Source organism: Suricata suricatta, chromosome 8, assembly GCF_006229205.1.
Source record: "Suricata suricatta isolate VVHF042 chromosome 8, meerkat_22Aug2017_6uvM2_HiC, whole genome shotgun sequence".
NCBI classification, from domain to species: Eukaryota; Metazoa; Chordata; class Mammalia; order Carnivora; family Herpestidae; genus Suricata; species Suricata suricatta.
This window is the reverse complement of record NC_043707.1, coordinates 124678481-124704743: the sequence shown is the minus strand read 5'-3', so window position 1 is coordinate 124704743 and position 26263 is coordinate 124678481. Positions and strand designations below refer to the sequence as shown.

The following is a 26263-nucleotide window of genomic DNA, read 5'->3' as shown; positions in this document are numbered from 1 at the left end:
ATGTTTCACATCCACGCTGTTCAATATGGAGACTGGTGAGCACGTCACATACGGTCATTGTAGCTGAGGAACTGAATTTTAAATTTTACGCAATTTTAATTAATCTAAATTTAAGTCACCACATGTGGGTAGTGACCACCATATTGGACAGGATAGTCTTACATCTCGAAGCCTTCTGATCACTCAGGAAAGGAGTAGACATCGAATCCCCCGCTAGATGAAGAATCAGAAGATAAGCATAGATAATCCATACAAGCAGATATAGAGAGAAAACGACTACTTTGTAAAAGTATTTGGTCATTATGGAAATGTAAAACAAAATTGCTCTAAGCTCTCTCCTTTTCACCTATCAAGTTGGTGAAAATAATTAACAAATGTAAGTGATACCATTTAATCTCCCACAATCTTGTGAAATAATAATTTCAAGTGTTCTCAGAATGCCTGGGACAATCATGTCTCCACTCTTTATGGCCTGTGTGTTCTTGGAAAAATAACTTGGCCTCCGTTCCCTGATCTGTTACGAATATTACTACCTACCTCAGAGGGTGCTTCCTAGGGGCAAGTGGAAAGGTGCACGTAAAGGGATCAGCACAGTACCTGGCATGTGACAGGCACTCAATATATGTGAGCTGGTCTATTATCTGCATTTTACACGAGGCTCAGAGAGACAACCAACCTGTGCCAAATAACCCACTGAGTATGGGTTGGAGCCAGGATTCCCACTCAGGTCTCTCTGGCTCCAAAGCCTTCTTCTGGGCTGTCCCTTTACATGGCTCAGGGTGCCCTAGAACTCTCCCTTCTCCCCCCACTCACTCCTTCCTTATCCCTGTGAGTCTAGAACCCGGGTGACTCTGTGGGGTCTCTAGACTCTGGTTTTCCCCCCCAGAACCGGCTCCTGAGTGCCCCTCCACACAGTGGGAACTGCCCAGGCTATACCCTGGTGGGGCTGCTGAGGGACCTGTTGGTCTCCTCGCACGTCCTGCTGCTGCCCACGGGGAGGAAGCTCCCCTCCATCCTGCAGGAAGAGAGGGAGAGGAAGGTTGGCCCGGTGAGAATGCAGGGGGGGCTGGAGGAAGGGTGAGCAAGCCGCAAAGCCGCAGAGCTGAGACTTGCCTGGTCTTTGGATTCCAAAACCAGTTTCCTTCCCAACACTCCACAGATCCTCAGGAGCAGGAACAGAGTCCCGAGATGGGTGATGCCATCCCAAGGGCCTCACTTTGCCTTTTATGAAATCACGGGACTTCCAGCTAAGAAACTGCTAACACACCAACATGCCAAATAACTGGTGAAAAGCCAAGCTCCGACGGAGGTGAAGTTAACTACACGACCCACCACTCGCAAATCATGTCTCCACGACCACCTGTGTCTGAGGAGGAAGGGCCAGTGATAACTGTTCTCCGGCTGTTCCCAGGCTCCCAGCTGCCCTGGTCGTAAGAACAGGTTCATCTGTGGCTTGTGGTTAGAGTGTCCCCACGTGTTCCTACTTTGTCCTAAGTTTTTTAAAGGACCAATGATCAGCATCATCAAGATTTATGAGTGAGGGGGCTGATCTCCTTGGATCTCAACAACTCTAAGAAGTAAGCGGACACCCAGGCTCAGAGAGGCTAAGGGACCGTTGAGGCAAAGCTAAGACTCTAATCCGAGTAGGTCGGGCTTCCCAGGAGCCTGTTCATTCTGCCACCGTCCCCTGCATCTCTCTGGTCTCCAGGCACAGAGCCTGCTCCTCAGAAACTGATGTATGGGCGGTGCCAGAGCCTCTGGGGGAGGCCAGCACTGCACTAGCCTCAGACCACAGTCCGGCAGCCTGATCTTCAATCCTGGGGCCAGCCCTTCCGCGTGGGAGCCTGGCCCCTCTCGCTCACCTCCTTCCCATGTCCTACCCTAAATACTCATTTAGCAACCCAGTGCTGGGAGCACAGAAGTGGGCAGGGGGGATTCGGGCACGAGTTCACTGAGAGGCAGCACTGTGAGTCTGGGGTCAGACGACTTGAGTTCTGCTACTTTCTCCCCAGGGGTCTGGCTCCTGGGTTTCATTTTCCTCGTGTCTCAGGTTGAATTAGCAGCAGCATAAAAGTGACGGTGTGTACAGGGCTCGGGGCCTAAAGGTAGTGGTCATTCTGCGTTTGTTCACCAAACACAGGATTTGCCACAGGTCGGGCTGTGTGCAGGCTGCCGGACGCAGGGATAAATCTATGTGGTTCGTATTAAGAGGGGCACCTGGCTCGGTTGGTAGAACATGAGACTCTTTTTTTTTTAAGTTTTTAAGTTTATTTGATTATTTGAGAGAGAGTGTGTGTCGGGGGGGCGGGAAGAAGGGCAGAGAGAGAGGGAGAGAGAATCCCAAGCAGGCTCCATGCCATCAGCACAGAGCCTGATGCAGGGCTCAAACTCACGAACCCCGAGATCATGACCTGGGACAAAATTGGACGCTTAAGCCACTGAGCCACCCAGGTGCCCCAAACATGTGGCTTTTAATCTCAGGCTCATGAGTTCAGGTCTCAGGTTGGGTTTGGAGCCTACTTAAAATTTAAATATTTTTTTAAAAATCCATGTGGTTCTTGAGGCCCAGGAAGATCCAGGAGGCCGATATATGTAAAACACTAGAGCTCCAGCCACTTGCTCCTTCTCTTCCCCAACCTTTCCTATACACCCTCCTCCGCCCCCCAAACACACAGGCCTGATTACCCAGGGACAGCAAATCCAGGGACCACTTTGACCGTTGGCCTACTTCCTAGGGCCCAGCCTGGTGGTGGGAAGGGGGGTATCAATCAGCACCTCAAAGCCCAGAGAAGCTTCCTTTTGGTGGGCAGCAGGCTCATCATCCTCCCAGCCTGGTGAGGGAGAGCCCACCCCCTGAGATGGGTGGTGCTTTTCCCATGCATCCCAGCCAGCAGCGGGAGCCAATAGGGACAAGGGAGTTGAGGGGCGGGCCTGAGATGTCCACTGTAAAAGGAGGCGGGGACCCCAGTGCCTGGATGGTCTGTTCCGGGTGTGAGGAGGTAGGAGGGGAATCCTCCTGGCTCTGGAGGTAGGCATGTTGTCCTTGGGGTGGGGGGAGAGACCAGAGCATCCTCAGGTGTGAGGTGTTGGGAAGGCCCCCTCTCTGCCCTCTTGGCCAGCTGTTTTCCTTTTCTGCCTCACCCTCTGCTGGCTGAGCTGGCCCAGTTCCAAGGAAGAAGAGTTTGGGGCGGTTGCTTCAGGCACTGAGCACACCCGTCCTCTCTCTGAGCAGCTCCCAGCATGGGCAAAGAGAAGACCCACATCAACATCGTGGTCATCGGCCATGTGGATTCGGGCAAGTCCACCACAACGGGGCACCTCATCTACAAGTGTGGGGGCATCGACAAGAGGACCATCGAGAGGTTTGAGAAGGAGGCCGCAGAGGTATGGCTGCTCTGTCTGAGCCTCCCTGCCCTCCTCCCCGGCCTTGGTTTCCCTGGGAGGGGTGCCACATTGTGGGGGAGGAGACTGCTCACCCCTGCTGAGCACCTGCTGGGCTGCTAGGTGCTTTCTCGCTCAATAATGCCAGGCAGGTGGTGTGGCTGCCATGTTCCAGGTGAGACAAATGAGGCTCAAAAGGGTTAAAGAGTTTGCCTGAGCGTGGTGCCAAGGTTGAAATCTTAGTGTGGCACAGATGCCATGCTGTATCTAAGGACATAAAGCTGCCGGGGTTTTTTTTTTTTTTTTTTTTTTTTTTTTTTACAGAAGACCACAAATGCTTCTATTTTTATTGCAGCCCAAAAGATCCGATTAAAAGGCCAGCTAGCCGGTAGGGGTGAGGGTGGGGGCTGGAGACGGCCTTGTGGTGTGGCTCAGGTCATGGGACCGTAGCTGCAGTAGAGCTGGGACAAGGTCCTGTTCAGAGTGGGCCCCAGATTCCTCTGCAGTTGGCCACACTTGATGGTTCTCAGCAGCAGCTCCTGTTCCTTGGGGGTGACACAGGCGTCATAGGCGGCCAGTAGGCTGGCAGGGGTGCCATACCGCTCCATTATGGCTGCTGCCTTCTCCGTACTCACACCTCGCACCTGCATCAGCTGTCGGGCGAACACCTCGCGCACTGACTGGGCCTTGTTCTCGATGGCTCCCGCATTGAAGTCACTGAAGGTGAGGAGTGAGCAGAGAGGATTTGGAGAGGGCCCAGGCCTTGATTCAGAGTCCCCTGAGGTTCCCCAGGGGTGACTGCGTAGGGTATGGCCCTGGTACAGTCTCTGCAGGCCCCGCGTCATGAGGGCCAGGTAGGCAGTGGACTCCTTAATGTCGGCCATGCGCTTCACAAAGAAGCCATCGATGACCTGCGTGTTGGTGAGGGGAAAGGATCTATTTGCCCTGCATCTGTCATGGACCTTAGAGCCCTGAATACAGTGGTGAACACAGCAAGCCTTGCCCCCAAGAAACCACTGGTCACACACCCTCCTGCCACACGGTAAGGTCGGCAACAGCATGGGTGCTGTAGGAACCCAGGTCAGGGACAACGAATGTGTCCTGAGAGGCCTTGAAGGCTTCCCCAGGAAGGGACCTCCTCTGAGCCTGGAGGAAATGGGGCAAGTGTCCGTGAGCCACCAGGAGACTGGAACAGCAGGTGCAGAACACCTGATACGGAGAGTCGGTCGCTGCCCGGTAGGCCAGGGGATGCAGCCTTGAGTGCCCTGTCAAGGAGCCTGGCCACTTTCCCTGCAGCCACGGAAGGATTTCAAGGATGGGAATGACCAGAATCAGACAAGACCTTTTTAGAAAGAGCACACTGACTGCAGCATGGGGAGAACAGGCCCAAGGGCCTGACGCTCGGGGCTGGGAAGCCAGTTGGGAGGTTGCTGCTGCTGACCACAGGAGCAAGGACAGTGGCCTGGGCTCAGGCGGCAGCAGTGGGCATGGAGAGCAATGGATGGAGTCCAGGGACTTGGGAGTTTCGAAATCCACAGAACTTAGGAGTTAGCTGTAGGGAAGGGGGGAAGGGAGGAAGAGGAGTTGAGGGTGACCCCCAAGTTTCTAGCTTTGGAAACTGGAAGATCAGTGAATACCAGGAGCAGAGCTGGTCTGCAGTCCCCTCTACATGTGTGAAATTTAAGGTGTCCACAAGGCTTTCTGTGTTGATGTCCAGGAGGGAAGCTGAATATTGAAGTCTGGAGCTCAAGATGGAAACCCAGGTTGGAGACTAAACCATGGGGGTGAGCTGGGTACACGCTTTAGGAAAGAGTGAGGGACAGAGTCCTGGGATGGGTGGAGGAAGAGCCCATGCAGGGGAATGAGAAGGGGGAGACCCAGGGAGGTAGGTGGAAAACCTCAGAGTTGAAGTATCAAACAAGATGGGAATAGTATGTAGAACCAGCTGCTGCAAAGATATAAATAGATAGAAAAGAGAAAGCCACAGGTCATAAATCAGTGCCATCAGCTCTTTTCCTCATCTTGGCTTCCTCGGGTATAGTTGGAATTGTTGTGGAGGCACTTATGGGGCAGGGGCTGCTAAGGAAAGTGTTAGAACTTTAAGAGACTGGTCCACAGCCAAAATGGCAGAAGCATAACCAAGGTTATGGAAAAAACAAATGATCTGATGCGGTGGTTCTCAAACTTTCTGGTCTCAAGCACCCTTTACAGGGGTGCCCGGGTGGCTCAGTTGGTTGACCATCTGACTTTGGCTCAGGTCATGATCTCGCAGTTTGAGTTGTGCCCTGCATCCGGCTCTGTGCTGACAGCTCAGAGCCTGGAGCCTGCTTCAGATTCTGTGTCTGCCCCTCCCATGCTCATGCTCTGTCTCTCAGAAATAAATGAACCTTGTAGAAAAATTTTTTAAAAACCTTCACATTTTTAAAGGCACCCCAAAGAGTTTATTTACGTAAATTATGTATTTATCATATTCAAATTTAAAATGAGGTTTTAAAAATGTTTAATTCATTGGGGTGCCTGGGTGGCTGTCAGTTGAGTGTCCAACTCTTAATTTCCACTCAAGTCATGATCCCAGGGTTGTGGGATCAAGCCCTGTGTCAGGATCCAAGCTGAGTATGGAGCCTGCTTGGGATTCTCTCTCTCCTGCTCATCTCCCCCATTTGTGTGCATGTGCTCTCTATCTCTAAAAAAAACAAAACAAAAAAAACAACCCACCCCCGCTTAATTCACTTAAAAATAATAGTAATAAACTCCTTATATATTAGCATAAGTATCACACTTTTTGCCTATGAAAAATAACTATTTTCCAAAACAAAAAATCTTGGGAGGGTGGCATTGTTTTACATTTTTGCTGATATCTTTAATGTCCAGCTTAATAGAAGACGCCTGAATTCTCATGGTCTGCAGTCAGTCTGTTGTGATTTCACATGTCGTGGAACCTCTAGAAAATACCACACAGTGGTGTGAGAATGAGAGAGGGAAAGGCAAATAATATCTTCGTATTATAAATAACAGTTTTGACCCTGCAAACTCTAAAAGGAATCGGGGTCTCCGGACCACTCCTTGAGACCTCCTTATCTACGGACTATTCTAAACTATAATGGACTTGATCGAACAGAAGTTCCTACAGTGGCAAAGGTTAAGACACCTGGGTCCTATTTCTGTCTTTTAAAAACCTAATTAGTTTTCTTGGGGGAAGCCACCTGGTCTCTGGTCTTGTTCTCCACCCTGCTCTCTAATTAGACCTGGAACAGGTGCCCAGGTCCCCTGGCAAGTGGGAGAGTATTCCCTGAACAAGCATGCCAACTTGAATCTGCTACCACCTTTAAAAAGTCTCCTTTTTACCAGTGCTGAAAGAAGCTCAATTTCTCCAGGGTGCCACGGGCAATCATCAGTCATAGACACTGGTTTAACATTCCACAGAAGGTAGTGGAAGAGAGTTTGAACTTGAGTCCGATGCTCTGGTTCAAATCCTGACTCTACTGCTTATTCATTATATGATCATGGGCCAGTCAGTTAATTTCTGTTACTTTATCTTGCAGGATGAAGATAATAAAACTTCACTAAGTTGTTGGGAGATTAAATGAGATAACCCATGTTAAGTGCTTATAACGACACCGAGTCCATGGTCAGCATTACTTCTGTGTTTGCTATTACTGATTGAGGGCTTGCTGACCATGCGCCAGTGACCCACACGCCTGCCTAGGCACTCTCTCATTTGGTCCTGGGTCACTGTGATTTTAAAACCTGCTCTGAAAGAAAAATATTAATTATATAAGTAATAAATTCTATTGTTTTGAACAATTCAAAGGCATCTCCATACACTGACTGCCCTGTTACCATCCCTTTGACGCTCAACTCATTAGGGAACGTCTTTCTTGGCTCATGGGCAGCTTTGGACATAGAGGTGACCCTGGGGTCTTCCCTCCTATTCTTGGCCCAGGTGGGCAAAGGCTCCTTCAAGTATGCCTGGGTACTGGACAAGCTGAAGGCAGAGCGGGAACGTGGCATCACCATTGACATCTCCCTGTGGAAGTTTGAGACCAAGAAATATTACATCACCATCATCGATGCCCCAGGTCACCGTGACTTCATCAAGAACATGATCACAGGCACCTCACAGGTACCACCAGAGTTGCCTTGACTCTGCTTTGGGGGTGGGCATGGGTATCCCAGGCCAAGTCTCAGCTGGGCCTGTTTTCCTCTGTCACCTGGGCCAGGCAGACTGCGCTGTGCTGATTGTGGCAAGTGGTGTAGGTGAGTTTGAGTCTGGCATCTCGAAGAATGGACAGACCCGGGAGCATGTACTGCTGGCCTATACGCTGGGTGTGAAGCAGCTCATCGTGGCCATCAACAAGATGGACATCACGGAGCCTCCTTACAGTAGTGCACGCTTTGAGGAGATCAGCAAGGAGGTGAAGGCCTATATCAAGAAGATTGGTTACAACTCTGAGGCTGTTGCCTTTGTGCCCATCTCGGGCTGGCATGGGGACAACATGATAGAACCCAGCAACAAGGTGAGAGCTGACTGGGACAGGGCCAATTAAATGCAACGTTCCCACTCAAAATCTATGAGCTTCTCCTAGAATACCAAGGATTTTTAGCATGCTTAGGGGCCAATCACTGTGCAGGGTATCCTTCCCCATGGGTTACATAATGTGATCCCCATTTTACAGATAAACAAAAATTACTCAAGACTATACAACTAGTAAGCATAGAGTTGCATGGTACAATGTAGTAGTTAGATGTGGCTATTTAAAGTTAAGCCAAATGAAATTATTTCAGTTGCTTAGTTGTCTTAGCTATATTTCAAGTACCTAAGAAACATACAGGCCTACCATATTGGACAGTGAAGTTAGAAGTTAGGACAGAATATTTCCATCATTGCAGAAAGTTCTGTTGAGCAGCGCTGGCAGTGTCTAGAATCCTACTCCATGCTCACAGCATCTAAGCTACCCCTAAGGCAGGTTAGGAAGTGTGGGGGCAATATAAATGTGTCTAAGTCACTGTAGTCACTGTGCTCATGGATCCTGGAACCTAACAGTTTAAAATTCTTAAATGAGTGTCTCCCTACAGAGGAAGTCTAACTCTGGCATCAGACCTGGGTTCAAGCCCCAGCATTCTCCCTTGCCCACAGTGAAAGGGTAAGAGAGGAATTAATACTCTTGGCCTAAGGACTCCTTTCATGGGGACTGTGAGAACTGAGACTCCATATGGGTTCATGCATACAGCTGGTGCTCAAATGCTAACTGCTACCTATCACTAGCTACTTTATGGCCTAAAGACTACCTTTTCTATAACTGACTTGAGGATTCTTAGCCTTTTCCTCAACATGTACATAGCATAACCTTTTTCTGATTATAAAAGTAGTGTCTAACATTTTTACAATGAGCCTTTCATGCAGATATGAAGCATAAGCTAAAATCCCGTGGCTTACAGATAACTTAGTTTTCATGAAATTCTAGGTATTCACATCTGGATTCAAACTGTATGTAATTTTCTAGAAACCTTTTATTTTTATGATTTTCTTTACCATTTAAACCTGTTGAATACTTAGTGGGTGTTTTATATTGCAGATCAGAGGTACAGTAGTTTAGCCATATCCATTATTAAGTGAAAATGGTATTGAGAAATTACTATGTGCCAGACACCAGGCTAAACACTTTACAAGTACAAAACCCCATGAAGAAGGCATTTTATTTCCATGTAAAATAAGAAAACTGGGACACAGTGTAGTTAAATAATAGCCCAAGGTCACCAGCTTCTAAGAATATGGCTTCTTGTTTTATTAAAAGCTGCCATAAGCATCTTGATAGATAAATCTTTGCATGTGTCCTTGATAATTTAATTAGACAAAGGGTGGGCATTATTTTAGAGTCTTCTGACACATAGTGCCCAATTGTCCTTAGGAAAGATTAGAACCAATGTGTTCATTTGGATGGTAATTCAATATTCCCATGCTGGGCAGCACTGTCCTTGGTGCTGAGAGTGTGGAGGTGAATGACATGCAGCCCTGCTCACGGCACTGCGGTCTTGGGCAGGGGCGAGAAGTGGGTTGTGATATAGTGGATGATGGCAGATGCTAAGAAAAATTTAAGAATAAGGGGGCACAGTATGAGAGAGTTCCTCTATGTTGGGTGTTGAAGGGGGGCTCTTTTAAAATGACCATAGAACAGAAACCTAAAGCTTTGATGCCATTTCCCAAGCAATTAGCACATAATTCAGCTCGTGAAACAAGGGGATTTTTATCCCCCTGTCCCTTTAGGCATTTATTAAGCATCTAGTATGTTCTAGATGCTAAAATAATAAAGCATGCAGTCAGTGGACTGAATAGACTTAGGATTTAGCCTCTACTCTCAAATTCCTGTGACATCAGAGACCTCAGTTTCCCCACTTTTAAGATGGGGATGATGCTGACCTCCTATGCTTATGCAGGCCTCTGAGTTGACCTAGAGCCAAGTTAGTTGTCAAGTTCATCAAACCACTAGAAGAGATTATCCTCATTGATGAGGCTCTATTTGAGTGGGGAGTTGGCCCCATTATCAACTTCTCATTTGGGCATTGGGTAACCTACCTTTGATCCTCATTTATCCCCTCTGTAAAAAGAGGGAATGTTCCTTTTTGTATGTTTTAATTATTTATATAAAAATGCTTATTATAGTTCTTCAAAGCCTCCTGCTTCCCTTCCATCCCACCCCCCTGCTCACTAGAGTTGAGTGTTAATAGAAATTGTAGCTTTCTTCCTTGGGTCACCAGTTTTTGAGTCTGTTAGGCAAGATGTGTTGTGTGTGGCTTCTGTGCTGCATAGCTATGCTTCTCCTTCATGGAAGAAGGCTTACTTGACTGGATCCCTCTTCCCTACCCACCAAAGCCACCCCCAATCCTCCGTACTGACCCTTCCACCCATGGTAGTTCCTGCTCCTCTCTCTTCTGAGAGTCACGCTAAGGACTTGAGAGTTGGATGTGAACCCCGCGCCAGGGCACTTCTCCCATGTCCTGCCTTTAATCAGTAGGTAGGGTCTGTTATTGCTTTGACACTGATGGTAGACTGAGATTTCAAAGCCTAAAGATTTTCTCAAGGGTCTATGGCTGGAAAGAGAGACGTACTGGGATTCCAACAGTGTGTCTGATCTAAGGCCACACACTGACCAGCTGTCACTTGATGGCTGGCCACTCACTTGGCCCTTCATGTCAACCTCCTTGGCTCTTTCTGTACCTCTTCTGTCCTGGATTTCCAGTTAACTGATACATCTCTTCAGAAGGAAAAGATGATGTTTCTGATGAGCTTTGGCCAGGGTTTTTGGAGAAGTAAATAAAGTGTCAGCTTAAAAGGCATTCATACAAGGTACTGTCATACAGTTATCCTTTTAGAAGGCCTCACACTCAATAATGCTGTCCTTGCTTAAGATGTTGGGGAACGTGTAGTCTTCAGAAGTTGTGTGAGAGTATTTGAGTCTTACCTTCATTCTCACTCCTGATGCTTGCTTAACTCTGCTGTATGTTTTCTCTGCTCCTTTGTTTCCCCATCTGTGGAATGAGCAGATGGAATGAGACCCCAGAGCTAGTCAGACTCTAGGAATCTCTGCTTCCTAAAAATATTGGCTCAAGTTGGATAACATCTGCAAGATTTACAGCAATTGCCACCATTTAGTGGGTGTGTAGTACACGTAAAAGATTGTGCTTGGTGCATTGCCTGCGGTCTTTGTGTCTTGAGCCGCAAAGTAGGTGGTGATAGGTCTCATAGATGAGGAAGCTGAAGCTCAGAATGCATTAAAAAAAGTTGCTTGAAGTCCCATGTTAAAACCAATTTGGCACCGGGGAACTGCACCTAAGCAGTATGTTTTAATTATTTATATAAAAATGGGTATTATAGTTCTTCAAAGCCTCCTGAGTGAACTGCACCTTTGGTGGCTTTTGCAGATGTCCTGGTTCAGAGGCTGGAAGATCACCAGGAAGGAAGGAAATGTGGTGGGCATGACCCTGCTGGAAGCGCTGGACTCCATCACGCCCCCTTCCCGGCCTGCGAATAAGCCCCTGCGGCTGCCTCTGCAGGACGTTTATAAGATTGGGGGTGAGCACATGCTGTGAGGGGGTGCTTGGGTCGGGGGCTCATGGAGGTCTGGCTGCTGACAGCTGTGGTTGCTCTGTCCCCCAGGCATCGGCACCGTGCCCGTGGGCCGGGTAGAAACAGGCCTCCTCAGGCCAGGCATGGTGGTGACCTTTGCCCCCTGCAACATCACCACGGAGGTCAAGTCTGTAGAGATGCACCATGAGGCCCTGGCTGAGGCCCTGCCCGGAGACAATGTGGGCTTCAATGTGAAGAATGTGTCGGTGAAGGACATCAGGAGGGGCTACGTGGCAGGAGACAGCAAGAATGACCCACCCTCGGAGGTGGAGAGCTTCGTCTCTCAGGTGAGGAGGACGACTTAAGGGGTGTCCTTCTGAGAGGGCCACACTGTCCTATGAGCAGAATGGCCCACTGGGTCATTCAGGAAGTGCTCACTGAGCATTTGCTCCATGCTGGGCTCTTGGCCTGCAATGTAGGTACAGTCCGGCGGTTAGGATCCAGGCTAGGATAGTGACTGCAGCTTATTTGCTACTTTGCCCTTGAACAAACCAATGCACTTTGCTGATCTTGGCTTCCACTGTGTGGTCTTGATGTCTCAGAGCAGTAGTTTTCAAACCAGGTGGATTAGAATCACCTGGGAAGTGCAGGAAGACCCCCTGCAGCACCTGCATGGCTCAGTCAGCTGAGCCTAGGACTTGAGCTCAGGTCACGGTATCCACTGGCTCGCTATCAGCGCAGGACCCCCTTCGGATCCTCTGTCCTCTCTGCCCTTCTCACACTTGTGTTCACCACACATGCACTCGAGTGCACTCTCTCTCAAAAATAAACATTAAAAAACTTTTTAACACTTTTGTTTATTTTTGAGAGACAGAGACCGAACATGAGGGAAGGAAGGGCAGAGAGGACACAGAATCTGAAGCAGGCTCCGGGCCCCAAGCTGTCAGCACCAGGCCTGATGTGGGGCTCCAACTCATGAACCATGAGATCGTGAGATCATGACTTGAGCTGAAGTCGGAAGCTTAACCGACTCAGCCACCCAGCTGCATCCCCCCACCAAAAAAAAATTTTTTTAATGCAGATTCCTAACACTATTCCCAGTAGTTCTGGGGAGTGAGTCAGTAGACATGGGTAGAACCTGGGAATCTGTATGTTAGAGCTCTCTGGTGTTTCCTTGGCCCAGAGTTAGAATGTGAAGGCTGTTCTGGCTGCAATGTCTGGCACATTCTCACCTGTGCATGTGGAAGCTGGTGCTACCTTACAGCCAGCTTGGGAACATTAAATGAGGGGGTGATATGTAAAACAGCTCACCGGGGGCCAACAGTTGGCTGCTATTTAATCCATTTTCTAAGTGGTGGGGGAAAGTAGTACATAAATAACACACACGTGCGTAGGTTTTAGTAGCACTCATCCCCAGCTCTGCCACTTCTCTGCTATTTCATTGTGGGTAAATTACTCAGGCTCTATACTGAGAGAATTGGATCGGAATGCACGAGATCACTTAGCACGGAACTTGGTATACTCTATAAATGTTCAAGGCTCGCTATAACTTAAAAAGTGTTCAGGTGCCTGACCCCTTGGCCGGTTAGGGCCACCTCCTCTGGAGGCTGCATGGCTAATCCGCTCCCATCCCACCCTGGGTTCCAGGTGATCATTCTCCACCACCCTGGCAGCATTGCAGCTGGCTACTCCCCAGTTCTGGACTGCCACACGGCCCACATCGCCTGTAAGTTTGCAGAGCTCAGGGAGAAGATCGACCGGCGCTCAGGCAAGAAGCTGGAAGATAATCCCAAAGCCCTAAAGTCTGGGGACTCAGCCATTGTTCAGATGATCCCACGAAAGCCCATGTGTGTGGAAAGCTTCTCCGAGTACCCACCCCTTGGTAAGTCCTGACAGCACCTGGCTACGGGGGCTGCCCCGTCCTCCTCCTGGCTCCAGGGAGCCAGTTAGCCAATGTGTCACACCCAAGCCAGGTTACAGAACCTGGTTAGAAGGACCTGAGTTCCAGGTTCAAGGGGCTCAAAAAACGGAAAATGATTTTTGTCTAGGGTCACACAGCAAGGCAGGGGCCACTTTAGAGCCTTGTTACTCAAAGTATGGCCCGCGGACTAGCAGCAAGGGCATCCCCCGGGGGGTGATTGACATGTGGAGTCGCAGGCCCCACCCAGCGCTGCTGAACTCAAGTCTGCAGATGAACGATATCCCTGAATATCCGTTTAAGACACTGTGATCCAGAGGAGGTGATTAAAGCAGAGATTATTAGGGATTTTCTTTTTCCATCTTCTTCTCCAGTGCAGTGGTTTTCAAACCTGGTGGATAATCAGAACCACTGATGGACCCTATTAAACCCAGAGGCTCAGGTGATAGATTCACCTGGTCAAGGCTGCAGCCTAGGAGTCTGTTTCTTAGATTCCCCAAGTATATAATGCATGGCTAGGTTTGAACAATTAACCTAGAATGTTCTGATCTCAAGTATATAGGGGGGTAGGCACTTTCATATAGTGCTGAGTCTGCGCTAGATAGAGATTTATAAACAAACAAGTCCCAGCCTTCAGGGTTGCCCAGGGTATGAATTTCAAAAGACTAATTTTAGAGGCGGGCCACAGAGGCTGCCACATGAGTCTTACAAAGCTGGGTTAGTACTTCCTGTCTTGGTCAAAAATACTATGAGGTTGAAGCCAGATGCCAAAGCCTTTCTCTCCAGGACTTGGAAGTCAGAGGAGCATTCAAGAACTCCCCTCCCCCAGGAGAAGCATCTGCCAGATTCACAGTTGAATGTAAATGAGATCGATGTTATGTGGGCACAGAGAAAGTGCTAGCTGGTTGGACGCTGGGAGCATCAGGATGGTAGGGCGGTGAGTTGCAGCAAAAGCAAAGTTTTCCCTGTGTCCTTTACTTCGGGAAATGGGACAATCCAGTGGCTAAGAACATAAGTGTTGGTGTGAGACTTTCTGGGTTTTCAACCATCACAGCAAAGCAACCTACTTCTTTGCCCCAGCTTTCCTGACTATAAAGTAGATACGAGATCTAGGAGATCTGAGAATTAAATGCGCTCATACATATAATTTAGAGTATTACTTACTTGACCTCCTGCAAGTGGCCTAGCTCGTGCCCTGGTAGCATTCCCCATTTGTTTCTTCATGTCCTGTGTCCTAGGTCGCTTTGCTGTGCGTGACATGAGACAGACGGTGGCTGTTGGGGTAATCAAGGCTGTGGAGAAAAAAGCAGTGACTGGTGGCAAAGTCACCAAGTCTGCCATGAAAGCAGCCAGGAAGTGAGTGGTGACAGCTCCTTCAGGCCTTTCTGTACCAGGAGCAGCCCGGGAGAAGCCCCAGCTGGAAAAGAATGGCTCCAGAAGCCTTGGACTTACTCTTCTCTTGCTTAATTGTCTTAACCCTGCCCCCTGCTAATGCAACTTTTCTTGCCCATGAGTTTGAGGCATGGGAATAAAGCACATCCACTCTTTTTGCCCCTGCCTCTACTCACCTTGATGTTGCAAAGAGGAAGCAGATGGGGTGCTCAGTCTAATTCTACCCCTCGCCTTCCTTCTGTTGCCTGACAGTGCAAGAACCAGAGAGCTGGGGTCACAGGGAGGAAGAGGTGTAAAGGGAAAAGTCTAGGGCAGCTTTTGGCCCCGGCCAAGTTCCTCAGTTCCTAGAGGAGGACTCTCGTGTTAAATAGCCTGACTTAAGTTATAGCGTCTATAAAAGTTACTAAACTTCTGTGTGTGTCTTGCTCATCTGTAAAATGGGAAACAATACTATCTGCTTCCACAGGCATGTTGAGGTTCGAGTGAGCTACTACCAGCTAGGTGTGGTAATTAGCCTCTGTCCTCAACATGGTGTGGGCACTGGAGGCAAGTGAGCACTATCCTGGGGAAATTCTGTTGGAAAAAAGTTGGGGGTGGTGGTGGAGAGTGAGCCTGAGATTTGTAGCGTGAGCTCTGTTTTAGGGCTGCTAGGTATGTACATGTCTCCCTCAGGTTATTTTAACTTCAGTTTGACAATTTCAGAGTTACAAAACTGTGAGGTTTCCTTCACCCAGAATCCCCAAATCCCATTTACCACATTATTTTCCGTGATTATTTGAGGGTGATCTGCAGACATGATGGCCATTTACAGTGAATACTGCAGGTGTATTTCTTTTCTTTTTTTTTTTTTAAACATTATCCCTTTGGTTCATACAATTTATTTTTTTAATTTTTTTTAATGTTTTATTTATTTTTGATACAGAGAGAGACAGAGCATGAGAGGGGGTAGGGGCAGAGAGAGAAGGAGACACAGAACTGAAAGCAGGCTCCAGGCTCTGAGCTAGCTGTCTGCACAGAGCCTGACGCGGGGCTCGAACCCACAAATGTGAGATCTGACCTGAGCCAAAGCCAGAGGCTTAACCGACTGAGCCACCCAGGCACCCCAGGTGTATTTCTTAAGTACAAAAGGATATTCTGATATATCCAAGGCAAAGTAATCAAAATGAGGGTGTAAAATTAACATGGGTACACTTCTGAAATCTGCAGGCCTAATTCAGATTTCACCAATTACTCCAAAAACAGGCTTTGTAGCAAAAGAACATCCAGGATCATGTGTTGCATTAAGCTATCTTGTCTCTATTCCAACTTTTGGAGCTGCCCCTCCCTTGGTTTTGTTTTTCCTGGAGATTTGAGGCCTCAGCTCTGAGCTAGCTAGTAGGTGCTTGATGCCGGAAGCTCAAGGATGCAGGGGTGACTGGGGGGTGTCTTCTTACTTTCCTCCATCAACCCAGCTTCCCAGAGGTCCCCTTTGTCCCTACAATGAAACAAGGAGAGCCTGGTGGTTTTTGCCTCCGCTGTAGCAATGGGAGAAAGGAATTATGGTAGCAGAAAGAAGAGACTTGTCTCCTTTTCCACCAAAGCCTTTTGCTCATTTATTCCTGTTAAAGAAACGGATTTGAAATTCTACCTCGAATGTGGATCCTGGCAGCTCCTTGAGCCCTGCTGCTGAGGATTTAGTGTAAACCAGGAAGTCCTATTCCTGTTTGCAATCGGAGCCTTTGTCAGAGACTAATCTTGGAAGACTATTTTGTGACTACACTTTGACTCGACTATACACCGTGTCTAACACATTTTGGGGGGTGTAGATTTGCTTGGATATAGTGGATTTATATTAAGAGTAACCCCACAAGAGTATTGCAAGTTTACTGCGTGTCCTACACAATCACCTCCTTTAATTTTCACAACTGCCTATGATCCAGGTACCCACTAAAATTTTTTTAATGTTTATTTATTTTTGAGAGACAGAGACAGCGCTAGCAGGGGAGGGTCAGAGAGAGGGGGAGGTACAGAATCTGAAGCAGGCTCCAGGCTCTGAGCTAGCTGTCTGCACAGAGCCCGACGCGGGGCTCAAACCCACAAATCGTGAGATCATGACCTGAGCCAAAGTCGCACGCTCAACCGACTGAGCCACCCAGGCGCCCCTCCAGGTACCCATTTTAAAGCTGAAGAAAACTGAGGCTGAAAGAGGTCTAATTGGTAACCTGCCCTCGGTCGCGTAGCGATGAGCTAGCCAAGATAGGAACACAGCTGCCTCTCTCCACAGCTCAGGACTCTTAAGCTACCACTGTTCTATTAGTATGAATTCCATTTGTTTACACGTTTACCGAATAAATGATTTACTTCATAGTTCACATAATGGATTTCATGCAGTTCTGAAAGTCCCATCACGCAAGAGCCACCGGGTCTGGAGCCTGGGGGAGGGAAGAGCGTCAATGGAGACCAGCTGCTCAATGAAAAGCCGGTTCAGGGAGTTTAAAAAACCACTTCTGGAAAACCCGGTCCCGGGGGTTGGCCGACGTCACCTGCATCTGCTGAGAGTGCCCACCAGGACCAGCCGGACGCCGCGCCGCACCCCTCTCGCTCTTCCTGCTCCTCCTGAGCTCTCGGGTTAGCCTGGGAAAAGAGCCCGCCTCCTGACCCATAAGGCCCTGGGCCGGAAGTCCTATTTTCTCTTCCTGTTCTCCACCATGGCGGTGAGTAGCTAAACTCTCGGTTTGCTTCCCTTCATCCGCCTTCATCCACGGCCGGCCGAGTCCGCGGAAGCTGCCTCGTCCGCGGCCGGAGGAGAAGGGAGCCCGCAGTGCTGGCCGTGCCGAAACTGGCAGAGCCATGCGGGCGGAGGGCGCGGAGCTGAACCCTGTCGCCTCCGCTCCGCCCTCCCAGGAGCGGGCTCGGAGCAGGCGCCGGGAGGGCTCAGAAGCATAACCCGTAGGCTGCAGGGAGGGCGAGCGGAGCGAATGGCGGGGCTGGCACGCGGTGTCAGGACATGTTGCCGGTCCCGGGAACTTGAGACCTCCCCGGCGCTAGGGAACCTTAGCCTGTTTCGCCGTTGGGGGAAGGCGCTAGCCTTCTGCCGCAGCCAGTAGGCTGCTTCGGAACGGAATGGGGGACGTCGCACAACCACGTGTTTCCTGTTTCCCCAGCTTTTTAAATTGTATTTTCTCCTCCATCGGCTTTATAATGGGGACGCGCTCCGATACCGTACGCGTTGAGCCCCTGGGGCTTAATCCTTTGCCTGTAGTTTTAACTCCCGATACCCGTTCCGTGCGTAGAGGAAGAAACAAGATCCCGAGCTGTCTTCCTTGGTGCCTCCCAGGCTTTTGTAAACCCTTAGGGCTTTCGTTAGGAATCGGGATGAGCAGAAATGGGTAATGCTGTGTATCCCAGTGCTGGACTCACAGCTGGGGCGGGTTGTGTGTTGACTGCCGCGCTTCCCCTTGTTGCAGCAGGATCAAGGTGAAAAGGAGAACCCCATGCGGGAACTTCGCATCCGCAAGCTCTGCCTCAACATCTGTGTGGGGGAGAGCGGAGACAGACTCACCCGGGCAGCCAAGGTGCTGGAGCAGCTCACAGGCCAGACCCCTGTGTTCTCCAAAGGTGAGCAGCGGCAGTTAGGGGGTTAGGGGAGAGGACCGGTGGCTGGCTGTGCCTGGATGTTTCCTAATTGACCTGGAGTCCAGCCTTAGTGCCCGTTTTGCAAGTGACGGTTGGTATCCCTCAAAATTATCTTTCTAGACTATCCCAGATATATCCTCCTTTCAAGATTGGGTTTGGTGTTGGAATACCAGGTTTTTAAATTAGCAGGGATTAAGCTAGGACTTGTCCAGGAAGAGATTTTCCAGGGCAAGTAGAAATGTTGGGAATGCAGTAAGTGATCCTTGGCTTGATTCATGTTTAGAATTATGGGGTACGTTAAGAACAGTTGTCTGGGGTGCCTGGGTGGCTCAGTCAGTTAGGAGGTGGACCCTCGATTTCTGCTCAGGTCATGATCTCATGGGATTGAGCCCTGCTTGGGATTCTCTTCCTCTCTCCGCATGCTCACTCACTCTCTTAAGATAAATAAAGTTTTTGGTTTTACTGTTTATTTTTGTGAGAGAGAGACACACACACTCTAGTGAGTGTTGAGGAGGGGCAGAGAGAGAGGAAGACACAGAATCCAAAGCAGGCTCCATGCAGGCTCTGAGCTGTCGCACAGAGCCTGATGCGGGGTTGAAACTCAAGGACTGCGGGATCATGACCTGAGCTGAAGTCAGAGGCTTAACCCACTTAGACACCCAGGCTCCCCTCAAAATAAATAAACTTTTTAAAAAACAATGTAAAACGCAGAGTTGTGTGCCTACACTAACTGGGTTCAAATCCTAGCTCCAACACTTGCTGGTCTATGGCCTTTCTGGGTGTCTTTCCTCATTTGCCTGAAGGGGATGTTAACAAGATTTGAAGCATTAGAACACAGTGATCATACTGCTTTCTAGTGGCCTATTCTGGCTGTGTCCTTGGCCCTTCCTGAGATTTAGACATTATGACTTGGAGCCCTTAATTGCTTAAGGTAAGACTGAGTGACTCGGAAGTTGAAAAATCTGCTTTCTGTATTACGGATGAAACCTATTAGCAGATGCAAGTGACCCTGGTTAGAATTCCACCACTTAAGATGTGAATGGATACTTAATGTCTCTGAGAGTTGGAGACCATGTTCTGGGGGAGAGGTGAGTGGGGTGGACCTGTGGTACCTAATTCCTGGTTTCTTCCTGCCTGCAGCGAGATACACCGTTAGGTCCTTTGGTATCAGGAGAAATGAAAAGATTGCTGTCCACTGCACAGTCCGTGGGGCCAAGGCAGAAGAAATCTTGGAGAAAGGTCTAAAGGTGAGGCTGATCCCTATGAATAATGATTTCTCTGGGTTTTCCTGTGCCCTTTAAATGTTGGGGAAAGTTCTACGAAATCCACAGTTCTGATATGATTTGGTGTTGTGGGGAAATAATATTTTTGTTCATGATCAAATTAATCAAATTGTACCTTCTGGGGTGCTGAGTGTTGTGGACTAAGCTAGTAATTTGGGGGAGAATTTGAATTGACAAGGAGTGTAATTGCTGCATTTTTCTCCTTAGGTGCGAGAGTATGAATTAAGAAAAAATAACTTCTCCGATACTGGAAACTTTGGTTTTGGGATCCAGGAGCACATCGATCTGGGAATCAAATATGACCCAAGCATTGGTATCTACGGCCTGGACTTCTACGTGGTATGGATATTTAATCTTTTCTACTCCTGGCCTATGAGGAGAGTGGAATCTGCCACTCCTTTGTTTTGTGTGTGCTATCTTGATGTTCCGATGTTGGCTTGCAGCTTTGAGTGTTGTCTGCCTCTGTTCTCCCCCTTGGGAAGATGTGCCTCATTTGTGGCAGGGGTAGGGATACAGCTGAACTAGACAGACACGATGCTGCTGTCGTGAAGCTTACCGTCTGGGACCTAGTGAGCCCCATGGTGGCTTAGAGGTGGATGAAGGAACTCCTCCACCCACCGATCTGAAAATCTGAGTGAGTCTGGTGCTGTGCTTGGCTGTGGGTTGGCTGTACTAAGGCCGCTCTTTCCCAGCTCCTTCCCCAAGGGAAGATAGGGTGGCTTGCAACCGGAGGACATAGATACATGTTTGGTGATGTGGCTGTTTGCTCAGTCAGGATAGGGATTTCAGTGTACAAATGACCATTTGTGTGTTTGTCCAACCGCAAAAATTAAATAGCAAAAACCCGAAGTCCTGACTAGTGTGGCCCCTGAGTAATGGCAGCATCCTCGTTAGATTTGAATATCCAAACGCTAAGGAGAATCAGGTGTCAAGGGAGTTTGGGAGAAGCAAGATTTTAAGAAGCACTTTTGAGCTGAAGCACAAGAAAAGAATATTTCTTCATGCTTCTCAGAATCTAAATAAATTTTCTACAATGCATATATTAATAGTAAGATTTTTTTTAACGTTATTTTTTAAATGTGCTTTGAGACTGGGGAGCGATGGAGAATCCTTAGCTACTGTTGGAAGTTAATGTGGGTAGAGGTGGGGGGTGCTGTAAGTTCTAGCCTCCCAAGCAGACTTAACAGCGTGGTATGTTGTCCTGGATGCTGCTGACAGTCTTATCAGACCCTGAAATCGCGGGTCTTCTGCTGCAGAATTCATTGGGCCACCAAATGACTCTTGATCAGTCTCCAAAGTGTGAGTCCTGTCCGTGTACTCCTGACTCTGAACTGGGTAGGTGACTGCTGGTTATTCCTGGGACAGGTGCTGGGTAGGCCAGGTTTCAGCATCGCAGACAAGAAGCGCAGGACAGGCTGCATTGGGGCCAAACACAGGATCAGCAAAGAGGAGGCCATGCGCTGGTTCCAGCAGAAGGTAAAGCTGGTTTATCTGAGTGAAGTGTTGGCCTGTGGTGTTGGTGAATGGAGTTGGGATTTGGGGGTGCGAAATCCAGCACCGTTTGGTGGGTAGTTTCTTTACAGGTAGCATACTTGGGCAACTTGGCAGATGTGGGCTTCCAGGGTTGGTGGTTTGAACACCCAGAATTGGGCTTTTTCCCCAACCCCCGTAAATGGAGGTTGCTGGAAGGGGAGGAATACGGCTTTACTAGGACCCCCCTTTTCTTGGGGTCAAGTGCAGTTTGAGTACAGTGTAGTAGTTGTTAAAACTGGCCAGCCTCCTGTTCAGTCTAGAGGGGATGTGGGATTCAGAGCTGAATTCATGTGTCAGATTTGAATTCTCAAATGTTAGCCATTGCTGCAATCCTTGCTGTTGCCTCCTGTTGTGAAAAAATAAAATCTCTTCTCTTTCAGTATGATGGGATCATCCTTCCTGGCAAATAAATTCCCGTTTCTATCCAAAAGGCCAATAAACACTTTTCAGTGAAATGTATATTACTGTTGTGTGTTCTGTGAGAGGAGCCTGGCCATATTCAAGTCCCTGGATCTCAAGCCACTTACAGCTTCAGTGGGAGGAGCTGGTAACCGCCCTGTCGTCCTCCGGAGGCCAGTGTCTTCCTGGCAGCTCGGAGCCTGAGTCTCGCAGCATTGCCCGTGCTCGTGACACCCTTGTTAGGCTGTGCTGGGACTGTGGTTGCGTGGAAGCTGATTTTAGGGGTGGGGGAGGGGGGGCTGGGGTTTGAATACAGAGCCTCGGTTAACGGCGGGGCACGGTGCTCCCATGTTCCAGGGAGCTGCCTCTATCCAGGAGTTTGTTCTTCACTAGAGATGATACCACCCCTTGTGTCTGATGATGGAAATCACAGGGTTTGGTGTGTGATGCTTGGGATTAAATTTTGGTTTAACTGTTCAGATTGTTTTCCTTTAAAATGAGAATATATAGGGTTGTTGAGGCAATGTAAGCGGAGAAGAAAATGGTCTTTGAGCCAAATTGGATTTGATTCCCAGTCCTGCCTTTTATCCACTGTGTTACCTTAAACTGGTTAATCTCTGCCTCAGTTTCTCAGTTGTATCATGGAGGCAAGTAATAGCCCCCAGAGGGTTAAACATTAAACAGTTTAATGTCTCTAGAATACTTAGATTTGAACCAGGCACATAGGGCTCAAAAAGGATTTTATGTTTTGGCATATGAGAAATATTACCCTTGATCAAAGTTTGCTCTTCCCTTTGGTGAGAAAGTAGAGCTTCCTTGTCTTCTCCATGTCACTGAAGCAGTGACATTCAGAAGCCACCATTTCTCTGACCATTAGACACAGTACTTGGCGGATGGTTCATAATTTCAACTTAGGGTTTACATTTTGAGCACGTGTTATTTAGTTCAGTAGCTTACTTGTGACTAATGAGTTCAGTTCTCAGGCTACCTTTTCACTGCCATTAAATGGCAGCTAATTTGTTAGCTGCATTTGTAGTTATTTTAAAATCCAGAGATTACTTGGTGTGCTTAAGTTGTTATGAAAACATTATTTTTGTATTTTTTGTATTTTTGTATTCCTCATAATAAAGCCTTTTCCAATGAGATCAGATAGTTGGTTAAAGTAGAGAATCATGAATGTGTTACCATATACTTTTTCTTCCACTTAAAATTATCAGTATGCTTTCACTTTTCAGTCTGACTCTAGGGCCAGGGCTATCACCTTGTAAATGGAGGGAAACTTGGGTAGGAGTGATTCTTGTGGTTCAGCTTCATTTTTATGGGGGAGGGAGGGCTTGATTTGTCCTGACTTCTATAATTACAGTAACACCTACAACTGGAATACACATGTGAGAACAAACTGTTGGTGAATATATAGCTAACTAGTGCTGGTGGGTGCTATCTGCTGTGGGAAGTCAGCGTCTGGAACAGAGATGGAGAGCGTCTGCTCATTTAAATACAGCAGTGGTGGGCCCCGTCAGAGCATCCAACTCTTGGTCTCAGGGTCATGAGTTCAAGCCCCACGTCGGGGGCCTACTTTTTAAAAATCATTTCAGGAATACAAAACGTAGAAAATAAAAGGCTCTCTAATGCTACCACCGTCCTTGTGCACTTTACTATTAGCCATTTGCCGGGTCTCTATGTTTTTGTGTTTAACAGTATTTGTTTGATTTGGTCCTGCCATGTGTATCCAGTTGAGTTGATGCCCTGTTTTATTTTATTATTATTTTTTTTTTTTTTACTTCTCTTTGAGAGAGAGAATCCCCTGAGGGGCTGCCAGAGTGCAGAGCCTGAGCTCACTGACGCAGCACTTGGGCCCACGAACCGTGAGGTCATGACCTGAGCTGAAGTTGGATGCTTGACCGACTGAGCCGCCCAGATGCCCTGTGACTTCCCATTTTAAAATGGAACTGCCTGGGCTCCTGGCCTCCAGTAGAAAAAGGACTCTTGGGAAAAAGGACTCTTGGGAGTTCGGTGATCTGACGGGATTTTAGTCCCAGCTCTCAGTGGTATTCTGGGTGAGTCCTGAAACATGTCGTGCCTGGAGCAAGCGGGGAGATTTTTTAAGCAGTTTAGAGCGTCCGTGTCGAGAAAGCTTGCCAGATGTCAGACTTGTCAAATTCACAACAGTTTGAGTTGACATCCATTCACTTGTTACTAAGTGGATACTGTTCCCTTGGGGGTTGTTAAAACTCCTGGGTCTCCCCTCAGACCTACTGAATTAGAATCTGCCTTTTAACAAGATCTGTATTACACACGAAAGCCTAGGAACTACCCACATGCTAATGCCAAAACAGGGAGGCAGGACATAATACCTAAGGAGAGTTCTTTAATAAATTTAGTTTTGTGAAGTTCTTGCTGTGTGGTTTTTCTCATTTCTTCAGCTGCTATCCATGAAAACTCAGGTCGACGTTAGGTTGCCCTCTGCCCCAGGTCACATTGTGGTCATCTTCAGAATAAGGTCGTGTTGTAGCAAGCATCTGTATCTCAGTACCAGGCCAAGAAATACTGGATGCTACCTTGCTAAGTGATTGCTCTAGTCCCACAACTATTCTCTATGACAGAGTTCTCAATGCAGGACAATAATCTGTCCCCATCCTGGAGTGTTTGAAAATTTATTTGTGGGAGGCCTTTCAGTAACCCCTGTGAATAGGGCTCTTCTTGGTCGTAGTGCCTGTAGGTCAGGGGTGTCCAACATTCTACCATTCAGGATAACTTTACAGGTAGCTACATGGGCAGATACAGGGTGATCACTCATTTGAGCAGGTGACATGATGGGGCCAGCCAGCTGTGCAAAGGCTTGGAGGTACAAATCTGCTTGAGAGGCAACAGGGAGACAATATAACTAGAGAGCAAGGGTGGAGGTGAGAAGTAGAGGAGACCAGGCCAGTGAGGCCAGATCACAGCCTGCCATTGGAGGTTCTAGCTGCTGCAGCAGGACAGATTTCTAAAAGGAATTGGGGCAGAAATGGGGAAACTGCTTAGGTTGTACCAGAGTGCTTGGCATTTTCATCCATGTAGGATGGCCAAAGGCGGGAGAGCAAAATCCAGATAAGAGTAGTCGAGGGTTCTTTTTAGAGATGTGATGGAAGCTTTCAGAACTGTGTGTGTATGTGGATATGTTACTGTTTTTGAGCTGGTTGGTAGAAATATCCCCACAGGACTGTTTTTATGCCAAATAAAAACATGATAATCACAGGACTAAGGACAGTAGGTTTTCTTCCCCCATTGGAAACACTAGTTAGTGAACATAGCTAATGTTACTTTCTAGGTTTGTTTTTTGTTAACATAATTGAGAGGAAATAAGATATTTTAATTTGTGCTTTTTCCTCTTAATCTCTGTTCTCATGTGATTATGTGGCTTTGTAATTGCCATCTTTTTTACTAAAAATTTTTTTAATGTTTATTTTTGAGTGACAGAGTATGAGTGGGGGAGGGGCAGGGAGAGAGGGAGAGGGAGACGCCGAATCCAAAGCAGGCTCCAGGCTCCAAGGTGTCAGCACAGAGCCTGATGCAGGGCTCAAACCTGCAAACTGCCAGATCAAAACCTGAGCCAAATTTGAATGCTTAACCTACTGAGGCGCCCAGATGTGCCCCTCCTTTTTAAAATTTTATTGTAACATGCCATCTTTTAGAGGTCTGGGGTATGCTGCCTTATCTGTACAGCCAACACTAAGAGGAGTGTCCATTCCATAAGACTGCGTGTGCTCAGCTCCGGCGCTCTCGCTTGTGGCCTGTCGTACCTGTAAGGTCCTTGAGCAGCAGAAGTTATCTGATGGTGTGGGGTAGTTGAGAAACGCGATCTCTGTTCTGTGTTCTGCTCTGCTTCCCTGCTAGCGTCGGGACCCCCCCAGGCAGGTGACGCAAGGCACATTGCAGGCTCTCCGACCTGCTAGATTTTGTGTATGACCCTTTATCTTTTCACCTTGTGCTTTTGCCTTTCTGTGCAGTTTAACCACCTGCTAGTCCCAAACTGTTCAACTTCACTTGTAGGTTGTGCTCCAGCCAACTGGTAGGTAAAGACCACAATGAGGTTGCCAGTGCTGAGTCCTAAAGGGTTAAAGCCCAGGCTTTCTAGGTGAGTGGCAGGTTCAGGGCCCTGGAACCACCCACGAATCCCCAGTCGCTAGGGACCTGCCTGGTGCCTGGGGTGCAGAACCACCTGCAGAGCAGCTTGTTATGAAAACCACAGTGTGCGGTTGTCAGAGGGGGATCCAGCTGAGGCACCGGGGGCACCAGGACAGAGCCTCACGCTGCTCAGGGTACAGGAAGGCTTAGGAAGCAGGCGGACCGTTTATGTTTACAAACCTGAACATAAGTAATGAGTCGTGATTGTATCAGTAGAGGACCTTATATAACTTGAGTTTAAGGTTTTGGGATATTTTACTTACTGTTACTGATTTAATGTGCTTTTGGATTAATATATCAGTAGTTACGTAGAGTTTGAAAGTAGCTCGGAAGGCAGAGGCATTCAACAACTTAAAGGAGAAATGCTATTCTTGACTCCCCTCAGTTGCCCTGCTCAATGTACTGCTCTGGTAGCAAGAATTCTAACCCTTTTGATGCCATGGTACCTGCCCCTGAAAGTGTTTTCCTGCAATGAATTTCTATTGTTTGCTTTTAAAGATTAGTTCTGCT

At 48.1% G+C, this 26263-nt stretch overlaps 3 protein-coding genes across 13 annotated transcripts; 2 read left to right on the top strand and 1 right to left on the bottom strand.

The window, feature by feature from the left end:
• The first annotated feature begins 3240 nt into the window (after positions 1 to 3240).
• LOC115298248 (elongation factor 1-alpha, somatic form-like) lies at positions 3241 to 14724 on the top strand. The gene is made up of 7 exons (XM_029946757.1): positions 3241 to 3384; positions 7325 to 7504; positions 7602 to 7898; positions 11302 to 11452; positions 11537 to 11793; positions 13094 to 13328; positions 14603 to 14724. The coding sequence occupies exons 1-7, from the start codon at positions 3241 to 3243 to the stop codon at positions 14722 to 14724; spliced, it is 1386 nt and encodes a 461-aa protein (XP_029802617.1).
• Positions 3715 to 17845, bottom strand: LOC115298250 (crossover junction endonuclease MUS81-like). 11 transcript variants are annotated; one of them, XR_003911682.1, is made up of 6 exons: positions 17279 to 17845; positions 17081 to 17167; positions 14933 to 15001; positions 14529 to 14656; positions 10842 to 10908; positions 3715 to 4098 (listed from the first exon to the last, which is right to left on the bottom strand). XR_003911682.1 is itself a non-coding variant. In XM_029946762.1 (6 exons), the coding sequence occupies exons 4-6, from the start codon at positions 14567 to 14569 to the stop codon at positions 3813 to 3815; spliced, it is 228 nt and encodes a 75-aa protein (XP_029802622.1). In that variant the 5' UTR covers positions 14570 to 14656; positions 14933 to 15001; positions 17081 to 17167; positions 17279 to 17845; the 3' UTR covers positions 3715 to 3812. The 11 variants fall into 11 exon arrangements, 4 of the variants coding, with proteins under 4 accessions (XP_029802622.1, XP_029802620.1, XP_029802621.1 ...); XR_003911683.1 differs by having other exon boundaries at positions 17097 to 17167; XM_029946762.1 differs by lacking the exon at positions 10842 to 10908 and having other exon boundaries at positions 3715 to 3926; positions 4026 to 4098.
• Positions 17427 to 21646, top strand: RPL11 (ribosomal protein L11). Its single transcript, XM_029946758.1, has 6 exons — positions 17427 to 17449; positions 18203 to 18353; positions 19512 to 19618; positions 19862 to 19993; positions 21020 to 21130; positions 21568 to 21646. Exons 1-6 carry the CDS (start codon positions 17444 to 17446, stop codon positions 21595 to 21597), a joined length of 537 nt encoding a protein of 178 aa, XP_029802618.1. The 5' UTR covers positions 17427 to 17443; the 3' UTR covers positions 21598 to 21646.
• The last annotated feature ends 4617 nt before the right edge of the window (positions 21647 to 26263 follow it).